The sequence below is a fragment of the Amblyomma mixtum genome, chromosome 7 (assembly GCF_055824585.1).
Source record: "Amblyomma mixtum isolate Tamu chromosome 7, ASM5582458v1, whole genome shotgun sequence".
Classification (NCBI taxonomy): Eukaryota; Metazoa; Arthropoda; class Arachnida; order Ixodida; family Ixodidae; genus Amblyomma; species Amblyomma mixtum.
In genome coordinates this window covers 15,006,049-15,025,373 of record NC_143018.1, presented here as the reverse complement: position 1 = coordinate 15,025,373, position 19,325 = coordinate 15,006,049, and the positions used below count along the sequence as shown (strand labels likewise).

Here is a 19,325-nt window from a genome sequence, read left to right as displayed (position 1 = left end):
CGTATTGACAGCTTTGTCATAGTATGGACCCCAGAAAAAGAAAAAGGTTCCTCCAGATGTAACAATGTTTTTAATGAAGGCGACACACCTGCAGTCCTTGTGAGGAAGCACCCTGAAGTTTCACTGCACCACGGCTAATGTCAGCAACGCACCTGCACGTAGAGTCATGTCAGTCAGATATCATGCACACTAAACATCGTCACTGCACGCTTCTCGGTTTTCATGTGGTTGACAGTTATGCACGAGTGTCATGTAGCTGTGATACAGCATGGTGCCAACACTGGGTGAGTTCAGCCTTCTCAAGTTGTTCATTACCCCCGCCACGAGACTAGTCAAAGACTGAAAGGGCAACTGCAGAGACTCTAGATTTCAACGAGCTTTAATGGGTCAAGGGTGTGAAACTTGCAGGTAAAGGATGCGAAGCCTTTTTGGGCTAGCAGCTGAAATAGTGACGTAACCTGCACTTAAAACTGCGAAGGCTTTCAGCACACAGTGCCAAGTATGGGGGTGGGGTGGGGGAGGCACGATGACATCATCTAAAGTGCCGGTACAATTTCAACACAGAAATGTTTGCTCTGAAGGAGGAAAACCAATGCTGCCGAATCCAGAGTCTGTGAAGCATTGCTACTCGGTCACAAACGTCCACTGCAAGCATGCATTAAAACAATGTGAGGCCCTTTTTTTTCCCGTAATTTCAAAGACTTTGAGTATGGGTTACTCGCTTACAGGTGAAAATTTAGCCACTCAATGCGTGCATCATAATTTTGCCGATAATGCATTTGCGACATCACCACTACGTCACACCTTCACCACGCAGTCCAATTTCAATTGTCACTTCCACTGGTATTGAATTGTTTCAAACAAAATTTTGCAAACTGATTTAAGACAATGAAGAAAGGGAGCAGTAAGATATATACAATCATACACTTTAAGCCCTCCAAAAGCCCTAGAGTGTGGTTTACCAACGGCTTATTAATATTCTAACTGCGAAACAATAAGCCTAACTAACATTAAATAACTTTTACTGACATGTGCCCCACTGACAAATTCAGTGCCTGAAAGAGCAATGATTTCTTTGCATGCATCTCTTCTGTAACCAACACTGTGAAGCTAACAAACAGACACAGCTGGGTAAGCAAATCAACAACCTCAACATAAATTACCCAAAGCTTTCATAGCCAAGTGACTCAAAAGAGCTGACCGCCGGTTACTGCGCCTGTGTTTAACCCAAGATTCGGCGATAGCAATTTGCGGTGCTGAATGAGCCATTCGCCGTGAAAGCAGTGCTGGTCCATTAAGGCTTAACTCACTGAAAGCTTTTCCAGTAACTCTAATCAATGCACCCATTGCCGCACTACATTCACTGAAAAAGCTTCGAAAAAATTTACAATGACTCTACGCTACACCAGAGAGTGGCGCCCTCTATGCACAGAAGTGTGAACGACGCAAGCGGTAGTTTGCGCCAATGGGCACAGAGGGCAGCACAAGTCTGCGGGATGGCGGATGGCGCCACTCCTCTTTGCTCCTCATTTCTCCTTCGCGTTACGCCACTGCCGCCAACGCCATAGAACCAGGAAACTCGTCCTTAGAAACTATTTCTGCAAAACAATAATTAATAGTAGCTTTTACCTCTTGTTATGGCCAACTGCCTGGAATATGTGAACCCTATTTATACTGAATTATAATTTCCAGGATATCAGAACTGTGGTGATTGGAGGAGCAGCTCACCTCACGTGGTCCACGAGGCAACTCACGGCGTGGTTCAGCTCAAGCACGGACAGCGTATCAGCGCGACTTGCCACGGGCACCACACAGCCATGGAAGAAGTGCAGGTAGCGCCTCAGCCCCCCCACAAAGGCTTGCCACGTCAGGGCTGAAAAGATGGCATCACAACCCTCGTTGGAATGCAGAGAGAACCATGCCAAAGCACGAACTGCGTATCCCGACAGATTTGAGCTGCTTCATCACATTCACCTAACACTATAACAGATGTTATCGACATATGGAGATCAACCAGAAATCTAATGCGTACTTTGAAGGGCAGAAACAAATACGCGCTATCAACCACAACAAAGCAAGGGATGCCAGTGTGTTTGGCAATTAATTTATATCAAGGCCATCATGCACACTTCTTGCCTGAAATTCCTGCAAATATGAAAGGGGGAAGGGGGGGGGGGGGGGGGGGGGGGGCATGCATACTACCCATCCACTAGTACCAATACTCACACACCTCTCCCTTTCTAATCATTTACCTTATTTGTCAATGATATCAAAGGTGAGCTAGTGCGAAATTCATCAGAACTGCCCCAAGGGTTAGCCTTTTCTGGTGACACAACACACACTAGAGGCACCACGGCCAGTGTTGATTGTAGGTACGCTCATACATTTCTACACATTATTTAAAAAATATATATTTCAGAAATACAAGGTTGAGTACAATTAAAAACATCCAAGTTCATAATAGGTACTGCTAGGTTCACAAGGGTTTATGGGGGTTTAACGTCCCAAAGCGACTCAGGCTATGAGGGACGCCTTCTTTTGAACACTGTAGTGGCATGCACAACAGTATACATCAGCGACTCCTGCCGCTGGCTTCTTGGCTCGAGACAACTCATCTCTGAACACATGCTGAGCGCACGTGCGGGCTTGCTTTCACATGTAACTGGTGCTAATTTCTGAACATGTCAACTGCCGCTGACTTAGACAGATGAAATGACAGCCAATCGTTCAAGCTAAGAGAAATTTCACATGAACAGTGAATCAGTTACGACTGCCACTCCACAATAGATGCGTCCAGAGGAGCAAATTAGCTGGGAAATCAAAATGGATGCGAGCATCTAGACTTGGCATTGAGAAGGCATTACTTCTGTGCAGAAAAGTGAACTCGGAGACAGCCAATGTCGTGTGAACGCAAATCTAAAGCCTGACACTGTTTGTGCACATAAGAAGAAGGCCCCGATATGTTTCTGAATGCGCATGGTGTGAGAAATTTCATTTCAGGGTATCGTTAGTCTTGTGGTATTTTAAATAATAAAACATGAACATGCTATTAATTCGTAATTATCAGGGCATCCGCTTCTGTTCAACTCAGCTGCAAGAACGACGACTGTGGCTCACTTGGCTTGATGTCTGCTGGGAGAGCATTTGAGACCAGGTCTTCCAAAAAGCGCACGTCCTTGCCGCACTCCAAGAGCCGTGACAGCGACGCGGCGAGGGCCTCCGATGATGTGCCTTTTAGCCGCGTCCCTTCTTTGATGCTGAACTGGCGTGACGCCTGAAAAGGTTTTCACCCGCATGACCACGTGTCCACACCGACGGGTTGCGCAGACTGCGAAGTTACGCAGCTGTTCCCCAGAAAACTATTCCCATAGCACCAAAAACAAGTGCAATCCAGTTCCCAAATGATGGGATCACAAGTGATGTTGATAGTTTGTGGTGGTCAGGTAGCAGATCTTGGCTAGAGTATCATTCAGAAATCATAACCAGTGTGTCATGTGGCCTTCCATTTCACCGATCATGAGCCCTGAAAATAATTCAATTGGTAATACACACCTTAAAGCAAAGTGCAGTTACGTGCAAGAATCAATAGCACAAGCACAACGACAGAAGAATACAAAATTAGGATGGCCTCTTCTTTTCATGTTACTTTTAGGAATGCCTGGAAACCTCATGCTCTGCCCCGAAACATGGACAGCCATATATTATTACTCAGTTCACTTTGTAGCCTCCCCCCACCCACCCCTCCAAAATCAACTGAAAAAATTTCAGGTTGTGCCACTGATTACACCTTTTCCTTTTAAACTGATTGTTTTCCCGAGTCCTCATAAATCTGCAAAAAAGTAAAAAGTTTGTGGGTAGCATTGTTGACAATTTATATTCACTGGAATATAAAAGCTTATGGAATGCAAGAGAAATGCCTCAAACTAAGTTCCCCACACGTGTTTCAGTCCTTTACTCAGCTTTGCTAGCTGTATAAATTGATGGACACCTACACACCAGACCCATTATAAGTCCATTAGGAACTTACTGTAATCACTAGTAATGACCTGTTGACTAGCCACATCACTTGGTTTCACCAGAAACATTCACAAAGCTTCTTTGTTCCCCGCCACCTAAGCATACGCAACATCTCAGATGAGATCCGAGAACAGCTTACCGGGTCGTAAGAAAAGCAGTCCGATGGAACGCCGACTAGTAGCAGCAGCATCTTCCTCACCAGGTCCTTTTGCTCGACAAACGAGGCTGCCACTCGTTCGCCACCGGTGAGAGTAGCAAGGCTCTCAGTCCGCAGTTGGCACACAATTTCTGCTGCATCAATGCCAGCCTCAGTCACGTACGGCTTTTCTTTGGCGCTCGATACACTGCAGATAAAGAAATTCCAGAACAGAGGAACATAGTAAGCAAAGGAAACTACAGAAAGCTTTAATTCGCAAAAGTAGAGCCACAAGTTATTCACAAGACAGTTACTACTTTGCAACATAAATTTCAGCAACAGCTGTTGCTGAGAGTGATGGGACCAGACACTTTAATTTACTTTTGTTGATATTTGTGCTGACTACAAATCATATGGCTACTTTAGCATAGACAGTACCAATGATTAACTACTAAGTATAGCACTGATTTTAAAAACTGATTTCATTAGATCAGCGAACCTTTTCTCATTTATTTAGGCATCCTCATCTATCACTACATACCGTTTTATGCCCTGAGGCAATCAACATCGCTTAAAAAAACTGACCTATTAATTCTGTTCATCGAATTCAATTAATTGGGTTAATTAATTTGTAGAAAATCAGTTAACAGGACGCTTGGTGAATTAGTTACTCGTTGTTCACAGCCATGAACTCTCCCGCCAGCCGTTGACGAGGCTTGATTACAAGTGTCCTCCTCTCACTACTCTCGGGGACGAGGTTAGGATGCCAAAATCTTGGCAACAAGGCATTAAGGGGGGACACTGAGGAGAAATTGAAGTTGACTTGCATCGACAGAATACCAGCTCCTGATTACAAAAACGCCATTCATACTGACAACAAATCTCTTGTAACGTAGAAAAGAGCAAGAACCAAAATACAGGTATTGCCGCCACAGGCCAAACTCGCAAGTACAAGAGTGATGACGTCATAGGACAAAACAGTGTTGCTAGAACCAATGGTTCTAGCAACACTAGGACACGAGAAGCCACGAATCACTGAGGTGCAGCCAATGCATGTGCAAATCTCCTTGACGTCGCCAGATGGCACCACGTACCCGGCAGCTACGCGCGCGCCTGCAGCATCGGGACCAATCAGCGCCTGCTCATCGGCGGTAGGCGGGCTCCCGGTATTCCGCTAACAGTAACAAGGTACACGGTGTGCTAAAGGTGTCTATTTGCAAGAACTTTGTTGACGACTTCGAGAACGGGATCCATCGTAACGCTGGCAAAACGCCGGTGCAAACGTAAACGAAGCGACGGTAGCGACGACCGCAATAGCTGATAGATGCCTTCAACGTGCGGCTGGCGGTAGCTTCCTTTTTGGCTGCTGCTAGGCCGCACTTCTGGCCGCCAGAAATCACGGAGTCTGCGTTACGTCATGCGCATGTCATGTTTCACGTCACTTAGTCCTGTGTCGTCATAAGAGAATCCCAAGTTTGAATCAGAGCGGCGGGAAAAACTTTTTCAACTTCCAATCCAAATTTCCTAGAAATAAATGCATCTTTCGCTGCCCGCTGAGTGGCAACAAAACCACGAAATGCTGAACTATCGGATTTTGCTTTAAAAAAAATATTAATAGAGCTCTCCTCACTGTCCCTTTAACAGCCGTCGCTGCAAAACCAGAGGTCAGGGAAACCCTCAACGCGAAGCTGAAAGAAGCCAACAAAACGACGCTGAGCTCAATCCAGCATGAACGCGATCCGAGTGCTGAGAACAGGCAGAGGAAAGATGGTGCTCACCAGCCGATACTCTCCCAGGTGAAGTGCCTCCTCTTCTCCGTCTGCATGGCATGCAGCCAGTCTTCCAGAGTGGGAGCATTAGCGTGTGCGGTGGTCTGAGGCCGCTGCAGAGGTGGCTGAGACTTGACTTGCTTGCATGTTCGAGTTGTTACAGGCAAGGGCTGCAGTGTAACAGATTAGTCTCGGTTCTGCTTTTTTTTTTTTTGCCACCCACAAAGTTCACTCTGATCAAGTAGCAGTAGCTGTAGTAGCCATCAAGACCAGTACAATGCCCTAAATTTTCTCTGAAGAAGCCAAACCTGATTTATCATGATGCTGTCTTGCAGAGGAAAGATAGAAGGCAAGTTCAGCACAGATGTTACAACAAAAGATATCTTTCAAATTTTTTAATATAACCCATGTTTTAGTAACAGTCTCAGCAAAGGTTGCAGTAGCCAGCCTACACACTTCACTACAGGGACTGGCCCTATTTCGGGTGTGTAACGACACAGAGCAGGATGACAATGAGACCTGAGTCAGAGTTCATAAGAATTCCAACACAGTTTGTTCTCAGTGCAAGACTACCAGCTAAATGAACTCGTAATTAGGAAAAAAAAAAAAACCTTTTCGACCCCACTGCACACACATCCAATAGCCCTCTTTTTGCACACGCATGTATGCATGACACCCTTGGTCATTTACTATAATCGCAATGATTAAACCAACATGCCATCTTAATGAAGCAAACCTTCACATGCAAACCCAAAGAACAGGAGCCTAGATTCTAATGCACTCATGCCACCACACCAGCAGATGGCGTGGCAAATGCTCCGCTAGGACCCCTCTGGTGAAAGGTATTACAATCAAGCTAGGTGTATTGAACCCCGATATTTCAAACTACTGGCCATATCGAACACATATATCACCCTCTTAAAAGCTCTCTGTAAAACCATAGGAAAGTTGTGCAGTATGTCGAACTCCATTTTTGCCAGTCGTTTGATATATCAAACTGTGTGCCGTGCTCCTCGAATTGGCGCTCGCCCCAACGGCACTCTTTGTTCACTTTTTGCATGCGGAGAGGGGTTGGCGGCGTGGCCTTGGGCACCTACTAGCAGCGGTAGTGATGTAAAGTTGCTTGACAAGGTGAACATGGGGTGCGCTTCACGGCGGCCTTCGGCCTCCTGTACATGTGTTCCGCTCCGCATCGCTGCAATATGGTGAAGCTGGCAGCCCTCACCTGAAGTGCATCGCTTCCAAAGACAATGCGCGAACCAGATGTACCATAATTTTAATGACTGATTATTTTATTTATAGTGAACTGGTAACAGGATATCAGACACTTTATGACAGACTGTGGCTAGTTCTAAAGCACCGTCTGCTGTGGCTTTGATCCAAAGACATTGCGCAAACCAGCTGTAGCATAAATTCAATGAGCAATTATTTTATTTATTGTGAATTGGTAACAGGACATTAGACATTTTATGACAGACTGTGGCTAGATCTAAAGCACTGTCTGCTGTGGCTTCTATGAGAAGCAGGTTATGCCCATGAAGGCCTAGCGAGCGGTTTTTTTAAGCCAAGCAACTCGGCTCTGAAATAAGCACAATCCTGCCGTGTTCCAATGGCTTGGGAAGCCCTTCAGCCATATGAAACGGCTCAGCCTCCATGCCTCTTACCTCAAGCTTCGCTGTGCTCTTGGATAGCTTCGTCAGGACCCTGCAGTGAAGCAGATGCTCCCACATCAATTTTCAACAACACAAAGCATGCTCAAATAATGCCCCACGCAAGATTAGTGGCGTTGGGCACACTGAGGAAAGAGCCACAAAAAAAAAGCCTTGATGTGGCTTTCTTGTGCTTGAAAGAGGAAAATACCGTAGAATCTCAATGATACGAAACACGGTTTATACGAATTTCGGGATGATATAAATTCATAAAATTTCTCTGCCAGAGTTCATTGCATGCCGGAGTGCAATGTACAGAATTTCTCATGTCCCAAACATATTTTCGCACCACTACGGATGATACGGGTGTGGCACACGAATTTGGTTCGTTTTGAACGACACGGAATTTCGAATGACACGAATTTTTTCGTGATATCGTGATATATTTATCATTGAGATTATACTGTAGTACCAAACTTACCATATTTACTCGAGTAATCAATGCGCTTGTTTGTGAAAAAAAATGGTTACAAATTTGGGAGATGCATTAGACGAGGTAAATTTAACACTGTGGTCAAGTGAAATACTATTCTCAAACTTTAATGACTAATGTAGAGGATAAGTTTATTTGGTACATGCACTCAGAATGCAAGCAAATTTAGTACTACATTTCAGAATGACACCATCGGCAGAAGGAGGCCATGGAAGGTGATCATAACTAACTTCAACCTCCTGCACCTTTATGCGGAAAAACTTTATTCAGTAAAGAGCTTGCATTCGCATTTCGGTGCACTGGCCAGATATTACAGCGTCTGCCGTTAACTCAGCAACACACGCCTTGGCCACACAGCCACCAAGGCAGGATAAGCAAAAGAGCAAGGAAGAATTACAGATGAAAAAGCAAAGCAAGAAAACAATGCCTCACCGTCAATACTAAACAGCACGCACAAGAAAAGGATGGTAGGAAAGCCGTAACCAACAAGAAACGAGGCTCTACCCATTTCTCGCTGGTGACATGCAGTTTCAAGTGCAAAAGCTGGACTTGCAGTCACAAGTATACACCTGGAATGCTAGCAATAAGGGCCAAATGTGGACTGCCCTACGACTGACATTAAACACGATTACGGGTGCTCAAGACAACAGCTGTGGCTGTGAGCGCCTGAATTACTCTGTTGTTGAAACCTGCTAGCATTCACTGATAAGATTGCAAGTCGAGCCTGCACCCCACACTACTGCACTCTGTGACGGCCTTACGGTAGTAATGGCCTTGGCAATAAACAATGCTTTACACCAAGGCCTCTCACACAGGGTTCCACGGAACCTCTGGGTTCCTTGGAGTGCTTTCCGAGTTCCCCAAGCATCTAAACTCAAGCATGCCTCAACTCTCCCCTTTCCTTTCACCCAGTATACTTTGGAATTAATCACACTGTAAAAACCTTCAAGTAACTTGGGCCCAGATTATAACAGCATGAGGTGTGTTCAGGTCATGAAGGAAACCACTCAACTGACCTGTTCCTCGTGAATGCGTTCAGCGAAGGCACCTTTGGTATACCACCCTCTGAGAAAAGCTGGGGATGTGTGGCCCCATGCGGACTTCTCTGGCCACGAAGGCTGAACAGGGGGTTTCCATTGAGGTCGAATCCAGGTTCAGCTTTGCACAACTGCAAAGCCACACATAGCGTGCACTCTTGCAATTTAAGAAGCACAAGGTAAAGAGAACCTGAAGTTTTTGGCCCAGTTTTCCAATGAATAAGCAATCGCTGTGATGCACTATGACACCGCTTTGCTTTAAAAGACCGCTTGGTTATAAAATTTGAGGTTAATGTCAAAGTGTTAACAAATAGTACAAGGAAAAGAAAGACAGGTGAAGCGCAAGCTAACTGCATTTAATGTGTAGAAAATACTAAACAAAACAAACAGAAAGTCTAAACAGAGGAAAACAAGCAGAAGCTATGTAAATGATATTGAGAAAGGTTTATAGGGGGGGGGGGGGGGGGGGGGGGGGGCTAATATCCCCAAGGCGACTCAGGGTATGAGAGATGCCATAGTGAAGGGCTCCGGAAATTTCGACCACCTGGGGCTCTTTAACATGCACTGACTTCGCACAGTACATGGAGATTATTGAGAAAGAACATACACATGATACGTATCTTGGCAAATTGAAGTCTCAACCAGTGAGAGGAGAAAATTGATCACTTGTAATGCAAAAATCTGATTCTCTCTGGATTCTTGCTCAGTGCAATTCCAAGAAGGAAATGCTTACACATGTTGAGAATTGAACTGTTCCTGGTTGACATTCTACAAGGCCAATGAGGCAAAGAATGGATAGAGTGGGGTTCAGTACACTGCCTGTAGGGCCACCTCACTGAGTATGTATGACGTTCTGCTCTCCTCAACTAATGTGAAGACAGGTAGACTGGATTTAGTAGTAGCTGAACACATGCTGGAACACTCACCCATCAACCTGACATCCTCCCGCACATTCAAAATGTCATCATATGGAACCTCCCTAATCACCTCGTTATGTGCTACCGCCTCTTTGTGGTGAAAGCAAATCAATTAAAATCAAAATTCATCACGCTGTGGCCTGGAAAGCAAGCCAACTTACTAACAGTGCTAGGTCACGAAGTTTTACAGTGACAGAAATTATAAGTTCAAAAAGAATGAGAAATGTGAATTTCAATCCCAGCACACAATAGGGCTTGCTTTAAACTACCAAGCAAAATTAAATACAGTTTTCATGTAATTAACGGTTTGGTTTTGTTTAGTTAGTGAACTTGTGAATGCATGTATCTTACACAAAAGGGGCATGGACAGATAAAGGAACAAAAATGACGCCTGCAGTGACTTGCAAACACTGTGTCATTTGTGTTCCTATGTCCATTCATCTCATTTTCACAAAAGATAAGCAACTTCCAAGTTTTCACAGCACTAGTGGCAGGAAAAAAAAGCGCACTAATTGGCCCCAATGAGGATACTCAATTTGTTTTCAACAGCCTAGACAAGGAGTTCACAAACTGGGTTATGAGTGCTTTTTGGGTTCCCAGAGCCCCTGACTCCATCCATGTTTTAACCGCAACCTTTCCTTTTATCCACTTCTTTTTTTTTGGTGGGGGGGGGGGGGGGGGACAAACCATTCCGTAAGTGCTTAATAGAGGTTGTTTCATAACACAGCCAGTCATATTTAGTTAGAGTTTGGACAGTTTTTGAGAGGCCATGCATTTGCAAGCTCTTTTTTTCTACATGCTTGTTAAGCAGGACGAAATGAAAGCCAAGGCACGGAGAGTTCATTTGCACTTTTTCAAGAACTGCTGGGGTTCCCCAACATAAAAAACATTGAAAACTCCTTGTTCAGGCAACATGGCACCTCAGAGTCGACGACTTTGATGACAGTCAGAAAAGTTTTGCCAACAGCATGTGAAGTCAACTTCACTATGCAAGCTTATCCCCAGACTGGAGTGTGACCACACCACTTTCTCAAGACGGCGCGGTAAAGCACAATCAACTCTGCATTGCTTTCTCCCTTAAAGATGCAGTAGTACCACAGAAATCCAAACAGTTTCAAGCATGCAATGCACTTACTCCTAGGAGAGGAATCGGGTTGCCCTGATCGTCCGAAGCCTCCAAGTCATTGTCGATGCACTCAAAGGATTCCCTGTGGAATGGCACAAGAACGCGAGATTACTTACAGCGACACATGCCCCGATATCATAGACAAGTGGTTCTAAGCAAGGGATGAATACCAAGAACAAAAAAAAAACTGCAGATGACAACAAGAAGTGTGCAGCGGTTGAAAGTGACAGCTCTTTTCTGGTATATGATTCTGAGAGATGCACACACTTTTCCACTCCTCATAACCTACTCTTCACAATATTAAGTGTGGTCAAGCTCAAATCTTTCCTCTCCATTTTCCTTCGTGAACATGACGCTATCACTTTTTCCTCCCCAAGACGTTATTTCAACAGCTATAATCGTAGAAATTTTAAAATCTGACCTGCTGTTATGAGGCTAAAAACTGCACAGGGATGTCACAGTGGCTGTGGCCGGCACAAGACAGGGATAAGTGGACGTCGCTCAGGGAGGACACTGTTCCGCAGTGACTTAAAGTGGGCGCTCATCACGAAGATCTCGTGATTTTTCAATTGGGATAAAACACAGAGTGAAGCGTATACCAATTTGTTTCTCATAATGCATCCTCCTTCGACCCAATTCGATCTCAGGGATTGCTGTCTCTGAGATAAAGAAGCTGAGTGTCCACAGAATGAAGGAAAGTAATACTCCAGCCTTAAAAAGGCATTGCAAGGAAACAATAAGGGAAGCCATAGATTATTAAAGACTGGTACGTAGCATAGACTAGTAGATTACCATTCAAGAACTCCGCCAGCATTTCATTTCTTTTTATATATGTATATCTATACAAAAAGTGCCCTCCTGAATGCATACTTTTTGGAGCACACTATTCATATACTGAGATACACCCATTCTGATTCTGTTGCCTGTGAAACTGCAAAGCAAATCCTGAATTTCTTTCCTATTCACAATGTCCCCAAAACATGGAAAATTTACGTTATTTTTATGACAAAGATTTCCATGGCTCTAGGCAAAAACGAGAAAAATTTGGCAGGTTGAGCAAAATCATAATGATTGATCCACCAATCAGTAAAGTGGCACTATCTGTTGATAAAATGTGTATCAATAGAAGGCACCACTTACCGGTGTGTTACATATTACACCTTTTGAATCCTTCCTGACATACGCTGTACACAGACTTTCAAAACATGGCAGCTGGGCCATTCGGAAAGAGCTTGAATGTCACTGAGGCCACGGGCTTGGCTTACACGTCTCAAGTTGTTGTGCACGACGGTCTCATGCTTGCCGAATAGGTACACATTAAGCAAAGTTAGACGCGGTTCACTCAGCCACATTGATCAGTGCCCAATATGACATTTCCATCCTATTTCAAAGTTACTAGCTTGTAAAAACAGTGAAGCAAATGAAAGCGATCAACCAATCATGGCTGGCAAAGAATACATGTGACGAAGCCCAATTACTCTAAATGCGCCTGGGCTGTCACTAACTTTGTGTCACTTCCTGGCTTATAAAAGTTCTTTCCTCCGTAAAGACGACCTAACTGCTAATTGGAAACATGCCTCTGTCTATTCAGCTTGACTGTGTATTCCCCTTTGGTGCCCTTGCAACGAACAGGTACCTCTAGCTTGTTTGACTATTTAAAAGCCCTGGCAGGCATCAACGAAGGGTATATGAAAGAGATGCCCCCACTGCTCACTAAACAGGGCCCAAAGACCTGCTACCTTGACATTTTGAGGCATGGCTAGAGGAGAATCGATGATTTTTTCCTATTCACCTTGAGTATTCTGGAAAAGCGGGGACACCGGGAACCAAGCATATGGGTGCTGGAACCTGCAGAAAGTAAAAAAATAAAGAAAAATGGCAAAACAATTGTCCAGAATGACACTTGAAACAACTTTACAAGATCACAGGACTTGTAAAGATCATAGGACGATGCAAACCATGAGCCAGAGCCAAAGCATTTCAGGGAATCCCATCATGAAAGTGATTGATTATCTTGCCAGTTGGGTGAGCTAAGCATAGCTCAATGATTTCTCACTCGTTCAGTGATCTAAGCGTCACTCAATGAATTAATGCAAAGCATACTTTTGATGTGAAACATGCTGTAGCACCTGGGGCTCAATACAGCTCGAGACGGAAGAAAGACGGTAGCAACAGGAAAAGTACCGAGGCATCACATAGGCAACACGAAATTCTGTCACAGAAACAACATGCAGAAAACTCTGTGTGAACTTTTGCAGCAATGCAGTGTCCTAACTATGTACGAAAGCAGCCTGGAGGATACCAAACCTTAGAATGTCGGCCTTATCCATCCTATTCCTGTGAATTTCTCAATTTGTTCTACCCAACTCACTCTATGCCACCCCCAGCTATATCTTTCTCACCTTGGAATCCACTCTGTTACTCTAACTAAGCTTCAGTGGCCTACCCTCCACATTTTTGTCCTGGCCATGTTCATTTGCTCCCTTTAGTTTTCACTATAACATCTGAGATTACTCCCTTACAATGTCCAGCACCTCACCAGCTATCGCAAACTGTTGCCCTGTTCCCAGACTACTGAACACTATGTAAGTTCCGTGCCTACTAATTTTTAAGCCAACCATAGTACTTTGTCTGTTTAGATCCCTAATCACGCGAAATAGTTCAGCTCAAGTTACTCAGCACAACAACGTCACTGGAAAAGTTAGTAGCCTTATGTCTGTCTCAACTTTGCAAGTTCGTAGCTGGATCCTTCCGTCATTCCTAATGAGCATAGAATAATGATTGTCAACGTCAAAAAGAACTCCGTCATTCAGCTGGTTGTTCAGCTGGTATGTGCCCCTAGTAACTGACACAAACAATTCACTCCAGTACTTATCACAAGAGACCTTCGCATAGGTGTCCCGTGCCTCTGATCACTGCATGAATGTCCAAACAGACACAAGAGTCATAAAGGCCCTCACCTGTGTGTTCCCAGAGGCAAGGGGAGGCAACTCAAAGAGACGACGCCTTGCTTCACGCCTTGCAGGGCCAGTGTCCGCCATGTGAAGGAGAAACTCCAGGCATGCTTGGACATCCACTGCAAAAAAGGAAGTGTGAGTGACCTAACAGCCCTTGATCGCACCCTGCTAATCCATCACAAGAGCATCTAAAAAAACTGGGCTGGCTGCTATGGGCTGAATGTGAAGAACACAAGGGAACAAGAGCGCAAAGAGGGGCACATTCACTCAAACAGCATTACTATACTGTTTAGCATGCAAAGGCTCATCACTACCATCGTCAGCTTAACTGCACCCACCATATCCCCGCAAGCTTTCTCGTCTCATCTGCCCAACTAGCTGTCTGCTTCCTCCTGCTATGTGTTCCCTCTCTTGGAATCCAGTCTGTTACCCTAAAAGAACATCAATTATCTCGCATGCCCTGCCCACTCAGAAAGCTACTACAGTGAAGAGAACTCACTGTCTGCTAACTATATATCTCTATCAATAATAGAATGACCAAAAGAATACGCATATCTACAATCAATATATGCTATCCCAGCTGGCAGCAGTATCCAACAAAGTGGGAGCATGTTAGTCAGGCATCTGTTATGTAGCATCAGGCTGAAATAGTGTTTACTGCTTGGTGCTGACATGCACCTTTTCATCATCATTTCCTTCCGTAGTAGCACTTTGTTTTTCATTTTACTGGCTGTGTGAGCAGAGAGCAATGCAGGAAGCAGCATTTCACAGAGCGTTCACACCAGGTTCACGGGCAATTCATTCACGTCACTGCCATATCTTTTGCTGCCATGTCCTCCTCTGGCTTGCCAAAAACATTACGCATAATATGATGACCTGACAAAGACAACACTACAAAGACACCCGTATGAAATAAGACAGGAGATAAAGACAGTAACTCCTAGCCATGCCATTCAGTGCACCCATGGGCTTTGTCTGCCTGCTGTCAAGTAACTTGTTTGAGCTGGCTAACCACGTTCTTCTCTTTCTACCTAATCATGCCCATTGTTGCATCATGCTGCTTTTTAATAATTCCTTCTTTGAAGTGCTAGTGGTTTCTGATGTATTGGAGTTTTGCGTCTTGCAGTTGTGTGTCATTGTGGCACATTCCCTTTTATTTCATACTTTTCGCATGCACAATTTTTAAAGAGTCATTCCTTTCCTCTTTTGCTCTTGACATGTAGATTTGATGCCCTTTCCTGTGTTTTATTTTGCGGTTCTTTTCTTCGTGTTGGCGAGTTATTTCTTCCCTTTTTTCTGCATTTGCATTCTCAAATATTTCCTGACTCGTGGTCACAGTTTTCTCACTTTCTAAGCCACTATGCCTTTTATTACATTTTTTTACTGCTTCTTGATGACTTTTTCGTTTTTTTTCTTTTCCCTATTCCCCTCTACAATGCCAGAGCCCTTGAGGGTAGGTAGGATGAACAAAGAAGTGTCATCCCTATTCCAACGATCACTTGGCACCCTCAAGTTAATGTGAGAAGAGAATTTAAACATTGAGGCTGGACAGGGTCCATAGAATGTCTAATAAAACTTTAGCAGGAGAGACTTATCACAAGGAAAGAAAAAACACCTCTCACAAGCGTTCAGAAAGCAAAGCGCATATCAAATGTATAACAATTACACTTACTGGAGCAGTATTGATGGCCTCCTCTGAGCCGAGCGAGGCATGCCCTGAGCCGCAGTGCGTCCTGGTGTCTTGACTGCAGCTGCATCTCAAAGGCCTTGGCCACGACACGATCTTCCACGGCAGCATTCCACACATCGCCTTCTGAAGCAAAAACGTGGTGCGAGGGCTCTCGAGGCATCTTCAACACGAGTGTCAGACCAACCTCACAGCAGAAGCTGACTTGGTGACCAAAATGAGCAGATAAGAATAGAGAAATTAGGCGTCCGGTAAGATATATATCATCATCAGACCATCATCATCATCATCATCAGCCTGACTACACCCACTGCAGGGCAAAGGCCTCTCCCATGTCTCTCCAATTAACCCTGTCCTTTGTCAGTTGCCGCCACTGTATCCCCGCAAACTTCTTAATCTCATCCGCCCACCTAACTTTCTGCCGTCCCCTGCTACGTTTACTTTCTCTTGGAATCCACTCCGTTACCCTTAAGGACCAGCGGTTATCTTGCCTTCGCGTTACATGCCCTGCCCAAGCCCATTTCTTCCTCTTGATTTCAACTAAGATGTTATGCTATAATGCTCATTTATCTTTTATGACGCTCTTCAAGAACGCATCTGTACTGTAGCCTAAGTGCCAATTGAAATTCGAAAGCACTCACTGTGCTCTCGTGTAGTCTCTTTTTCAAGAAATGTGTAGCACTAGGGGCACTCTGAGTAGCCTTCCAAGTTTATTGCATTGCCTAAAGCAATTTTCTACTCTAAGAGGCCAAATACCTTACGTATAACATGTGTCACCAAGAGCCTATTTGTAATATTAATTTAAACAGGGCATTCTGTCACATATATGCTTAACTAAGTATGCACCACAAGGCACTGTTTCGTTTCTGAAGGCATAGAGACCTGTAGCACAAAGTGTGTTGAAAGGTGATAGAGAGAGAACTGTTAGGTTTCCAGCTGCAAATTTTACAGCGACGGCTGTTAAAGGCCCACTCCTCAGGTTACCGCCGTTGTACTAGCAGTAGCAGTTGGTGTCACCGGAGAGTGGCAGGAAGAGGAGGGTTGCACTGATGTCACTCACGAAGTCACTAGAATGTGCTAGACCTCCCACTGCTGTGACAACCTCCCGAAACACATATAGAGACCTTGTGTTTCAGAGTCAGGCCTTTGTCTTGACTCTTGTTTATCATTTCAAAAACTACCTATACAGGGCAGGTAGGTTTGCAGTAAGCAACTCTTTCCTTGAGCAGATTTTCTCATTTATTGTGATATTTTCATCACAAAAATGGTCATTCTCAAGCAGAGGATTCAGACGGCTCTATTAAACCTGCTTGCCTACAAACATTCTTTGAATATGACAGCTGACACAAGAAATGCCTAAAAATGTTCGAACAGGGTATCATTAGCACAGATAGTGCTTGTCCTGGCGGTCCGCCTCGAGTAGGTGCTTACTTGAACTTGCCCTTGAGAAAAGACAAGCAGCAGATGACAAACATTATAGATAACCGCTTTTTCTTTTACAAGCGGTAGCCCAGTTTTCCAAATTTGCAAGCTAGCTGAAGTTATCTTCGCGGAGAGAAATCGGCTGTGCCCGATTCTGATGAACCATCTTCAGAGTACAAAAATCCGATCAAATTTAGTTTTACCTGGAAAACATGGACTTTACTCGTATGCGGCTCCTTTCAGACAACAATTAAGCAGAGCAAAGGAATCTCAAATTCCACGCAACAGTCCACAATAACGTTCCAGTTTACAAATAAAAATGGGCTACTCGCTAATCACAGCTATTACGTTGAAACCCCATCACAAACTTGCGATACTCTATCCGTCCGTTAACAAACTTGACAGCCAGGTTACTGCGGAATGAAAACTAACCGCAATGTGTGCCCGGCCGGTTGTCGAGCTTCAGCAGGATGGAGAAGGCAAGCTTCTTCAGTTCTTTGACAGGCACGTCAGATTTCGCGCCGCTGGCCACCAGAGCGCACAGTTTAGTAACGAGTGTCGGGACATCGTCGGCAACTTCCATCGCGTACATACAGATGAGCGCGAATTAAACACAACACAACACTGTTGCAGACAACACCACTATTAAAATCCCCCTCGCAAACACACTTCAGCGCAAATCACAGAAAGAACACCGCCTAGATCTCAAGACGAACTTGACACCACGGGCGCGCGCGTTGAAAGGTCGCCGTTGCTGTGTGTTCGGCGCAACCATGACCTACATCGTGGATGCCACAACCAGAGCACTCTGACCACGCGAAAATTTCGATCACGGCCACACTGTCTCATCCAGGATTCGTGGAAGCACACTGCCCGACGCGGTCACCGACGGGGCATCGATTTTTTCACTTTGCGCACCACCGCTCACACGTCACGCAGTTCGATTTTTGTTACCGTTGGCACGAGCTGCCACTCCCGTAGTAGTGAACTTGATAAGTTTTCATCGTCTTCTTTTTCTCTTAAGGAAGGCAAGGACTCGGTCTTCATATCACGACTCCCGCCCTTCCTAGCAATGAATAGGGATCCTAGCGAGAACTTCGTGGGGCCCTGGTGTCACTCCAAGCGCCTTAGCCGCTGTGCCCCTGTAATATGCGAAAGGTTTTTTTTACCCGCATGATTTCACGGGACATGACGAAAAGTATTTCATAAATTAATCCCACGAAACAAGCTGCAAAACACGATGTATGATCTGGCGCCTACACCCATTTAAAACGATTCAAAACAACTGTAACTGTGTTTGGATTGACTTGGATTGACTTTGATTTGACACGGCTACAAACGTATCATATTTTAGTCATGTGTGTGGTTTCGTTTTCTGCTCGCCCCATGGTTGCACAGTTGCACCAGTTGCACCTAAGTTGAAAAAATGGTAGGACGCACGGTAAACCTTATAGCGGAGTGCAAAAACTTTATTTCGCAAAAGCGTGAGTAGTTGGTTGCGTGCTAGATGGCCATCAGTCCTCGAATGACAGCGACCTGGGCGGCCCGGACCAGGACGGCCGGGTATGAGCTGGCCAACACAGCCTCCCACTGCTGGGGGCTGCTCTTTCTTGCACTCCTACAGGATGCGATCAAATGTCGCCGGTTCTCTACACCATTTACACTCCGGGCTCACCTCTTGCGGATATATTTTGCGGAGTATATAAGGACTTAGGAAAGGTCTCGTCTGGAGTCTTCTCCAAACCCACTCCTGCTCCTTCCCAATGGGCACTGAACGTTCCTTGAACGTCTTGAAGACATTCTGAACGTCCCCAGAACGTCCAGGGGAGGTTCAATGCCCGTTGGGTTGACCTATGTCTTATCCGGTGGCGGGAAAACCGACCGGCTCACCTTGTAGTGGTTTGTAAAGTCATGGAAAGACACCAGACCGTCTCTCGTGAACTCAACCGGTAACCTTTTGTAGAACGTACGATAAGAAGCTCCCAGGCGCGATAGCGTATACAGCTCGTTCGGTCCAAAAGCCGTCGCCATGACTTAGGATTGAGAGGAAAGCCTCAGAAACGTGACGGAAAAATTATGGAGTCCTTGTATAGTGCGTATGAAGCAGTGGCGTCG

The 19,325-nt window shown here is 45.0% G+C and overlaps 1 protein-coding gene across 3 annotated transcripts in view; it reads right to left on the bottom strand.

The window, feature by feature from the left end:
* The window catches only part of Grip163 (gamma-tubulin complex component 6), a 46,984-nt gene extending 28,487 nt beyond the window's left edge, over positions 1–18,497 (bottom strand). For all 3 annotated transcript variants that reach the window (XR_016284003.1, XM_089551774.1, XM_089551773.1), the window contains exons 1-12: positions 17,643–18,497; positions 15,774–15,914; positions 14,105–14,220; positions 12,937–12,992; positions 11,154–11,226; positions 9,081–9,232; positions 7,587–7,626; positions 5,932–6,092; positions 4,157–4,361; positions 3,118–3,274; positions 1,729–1,873; positions 89–152 (exon numbers count right to left, since the gene is read on the bottom strand). Coding sequence is in view for 2 of the 3 variants with exons in the window: in XM_089551774.1 (XP_089407900.1) it covers positions 89–152; positions 1,729–1,873; positions 3,118–3,274; positions 4,157–4,361; positions 5,932–6,092; positions 7,587–7,626; positions 9,081–9,232; positions 11,154–11,226; positions 12,937–12,992; positions 14,105–14,220; positions 15,774–15,914; positions 17,643–17,802 (1,470 nt within the window). In the remaining variant the exon portion in view is untranslated. The remainder of the gene's footprint in view (positions 1–88; positions 153–1,728; positions 1,874–3,117; positions 3,275–4,156; positions 4,362–5,931; positions 6,093–7,586; positions 7,627–9,080; positions 9,233–11,153; positions 11,227–12,936; positions 12,993–14,104; positions 14,221–15,773; positions 15,915–17,642) is intronic.
* Between the last annotated feature and the right edge of the window lie 828 nt (positions 18,498–19,325).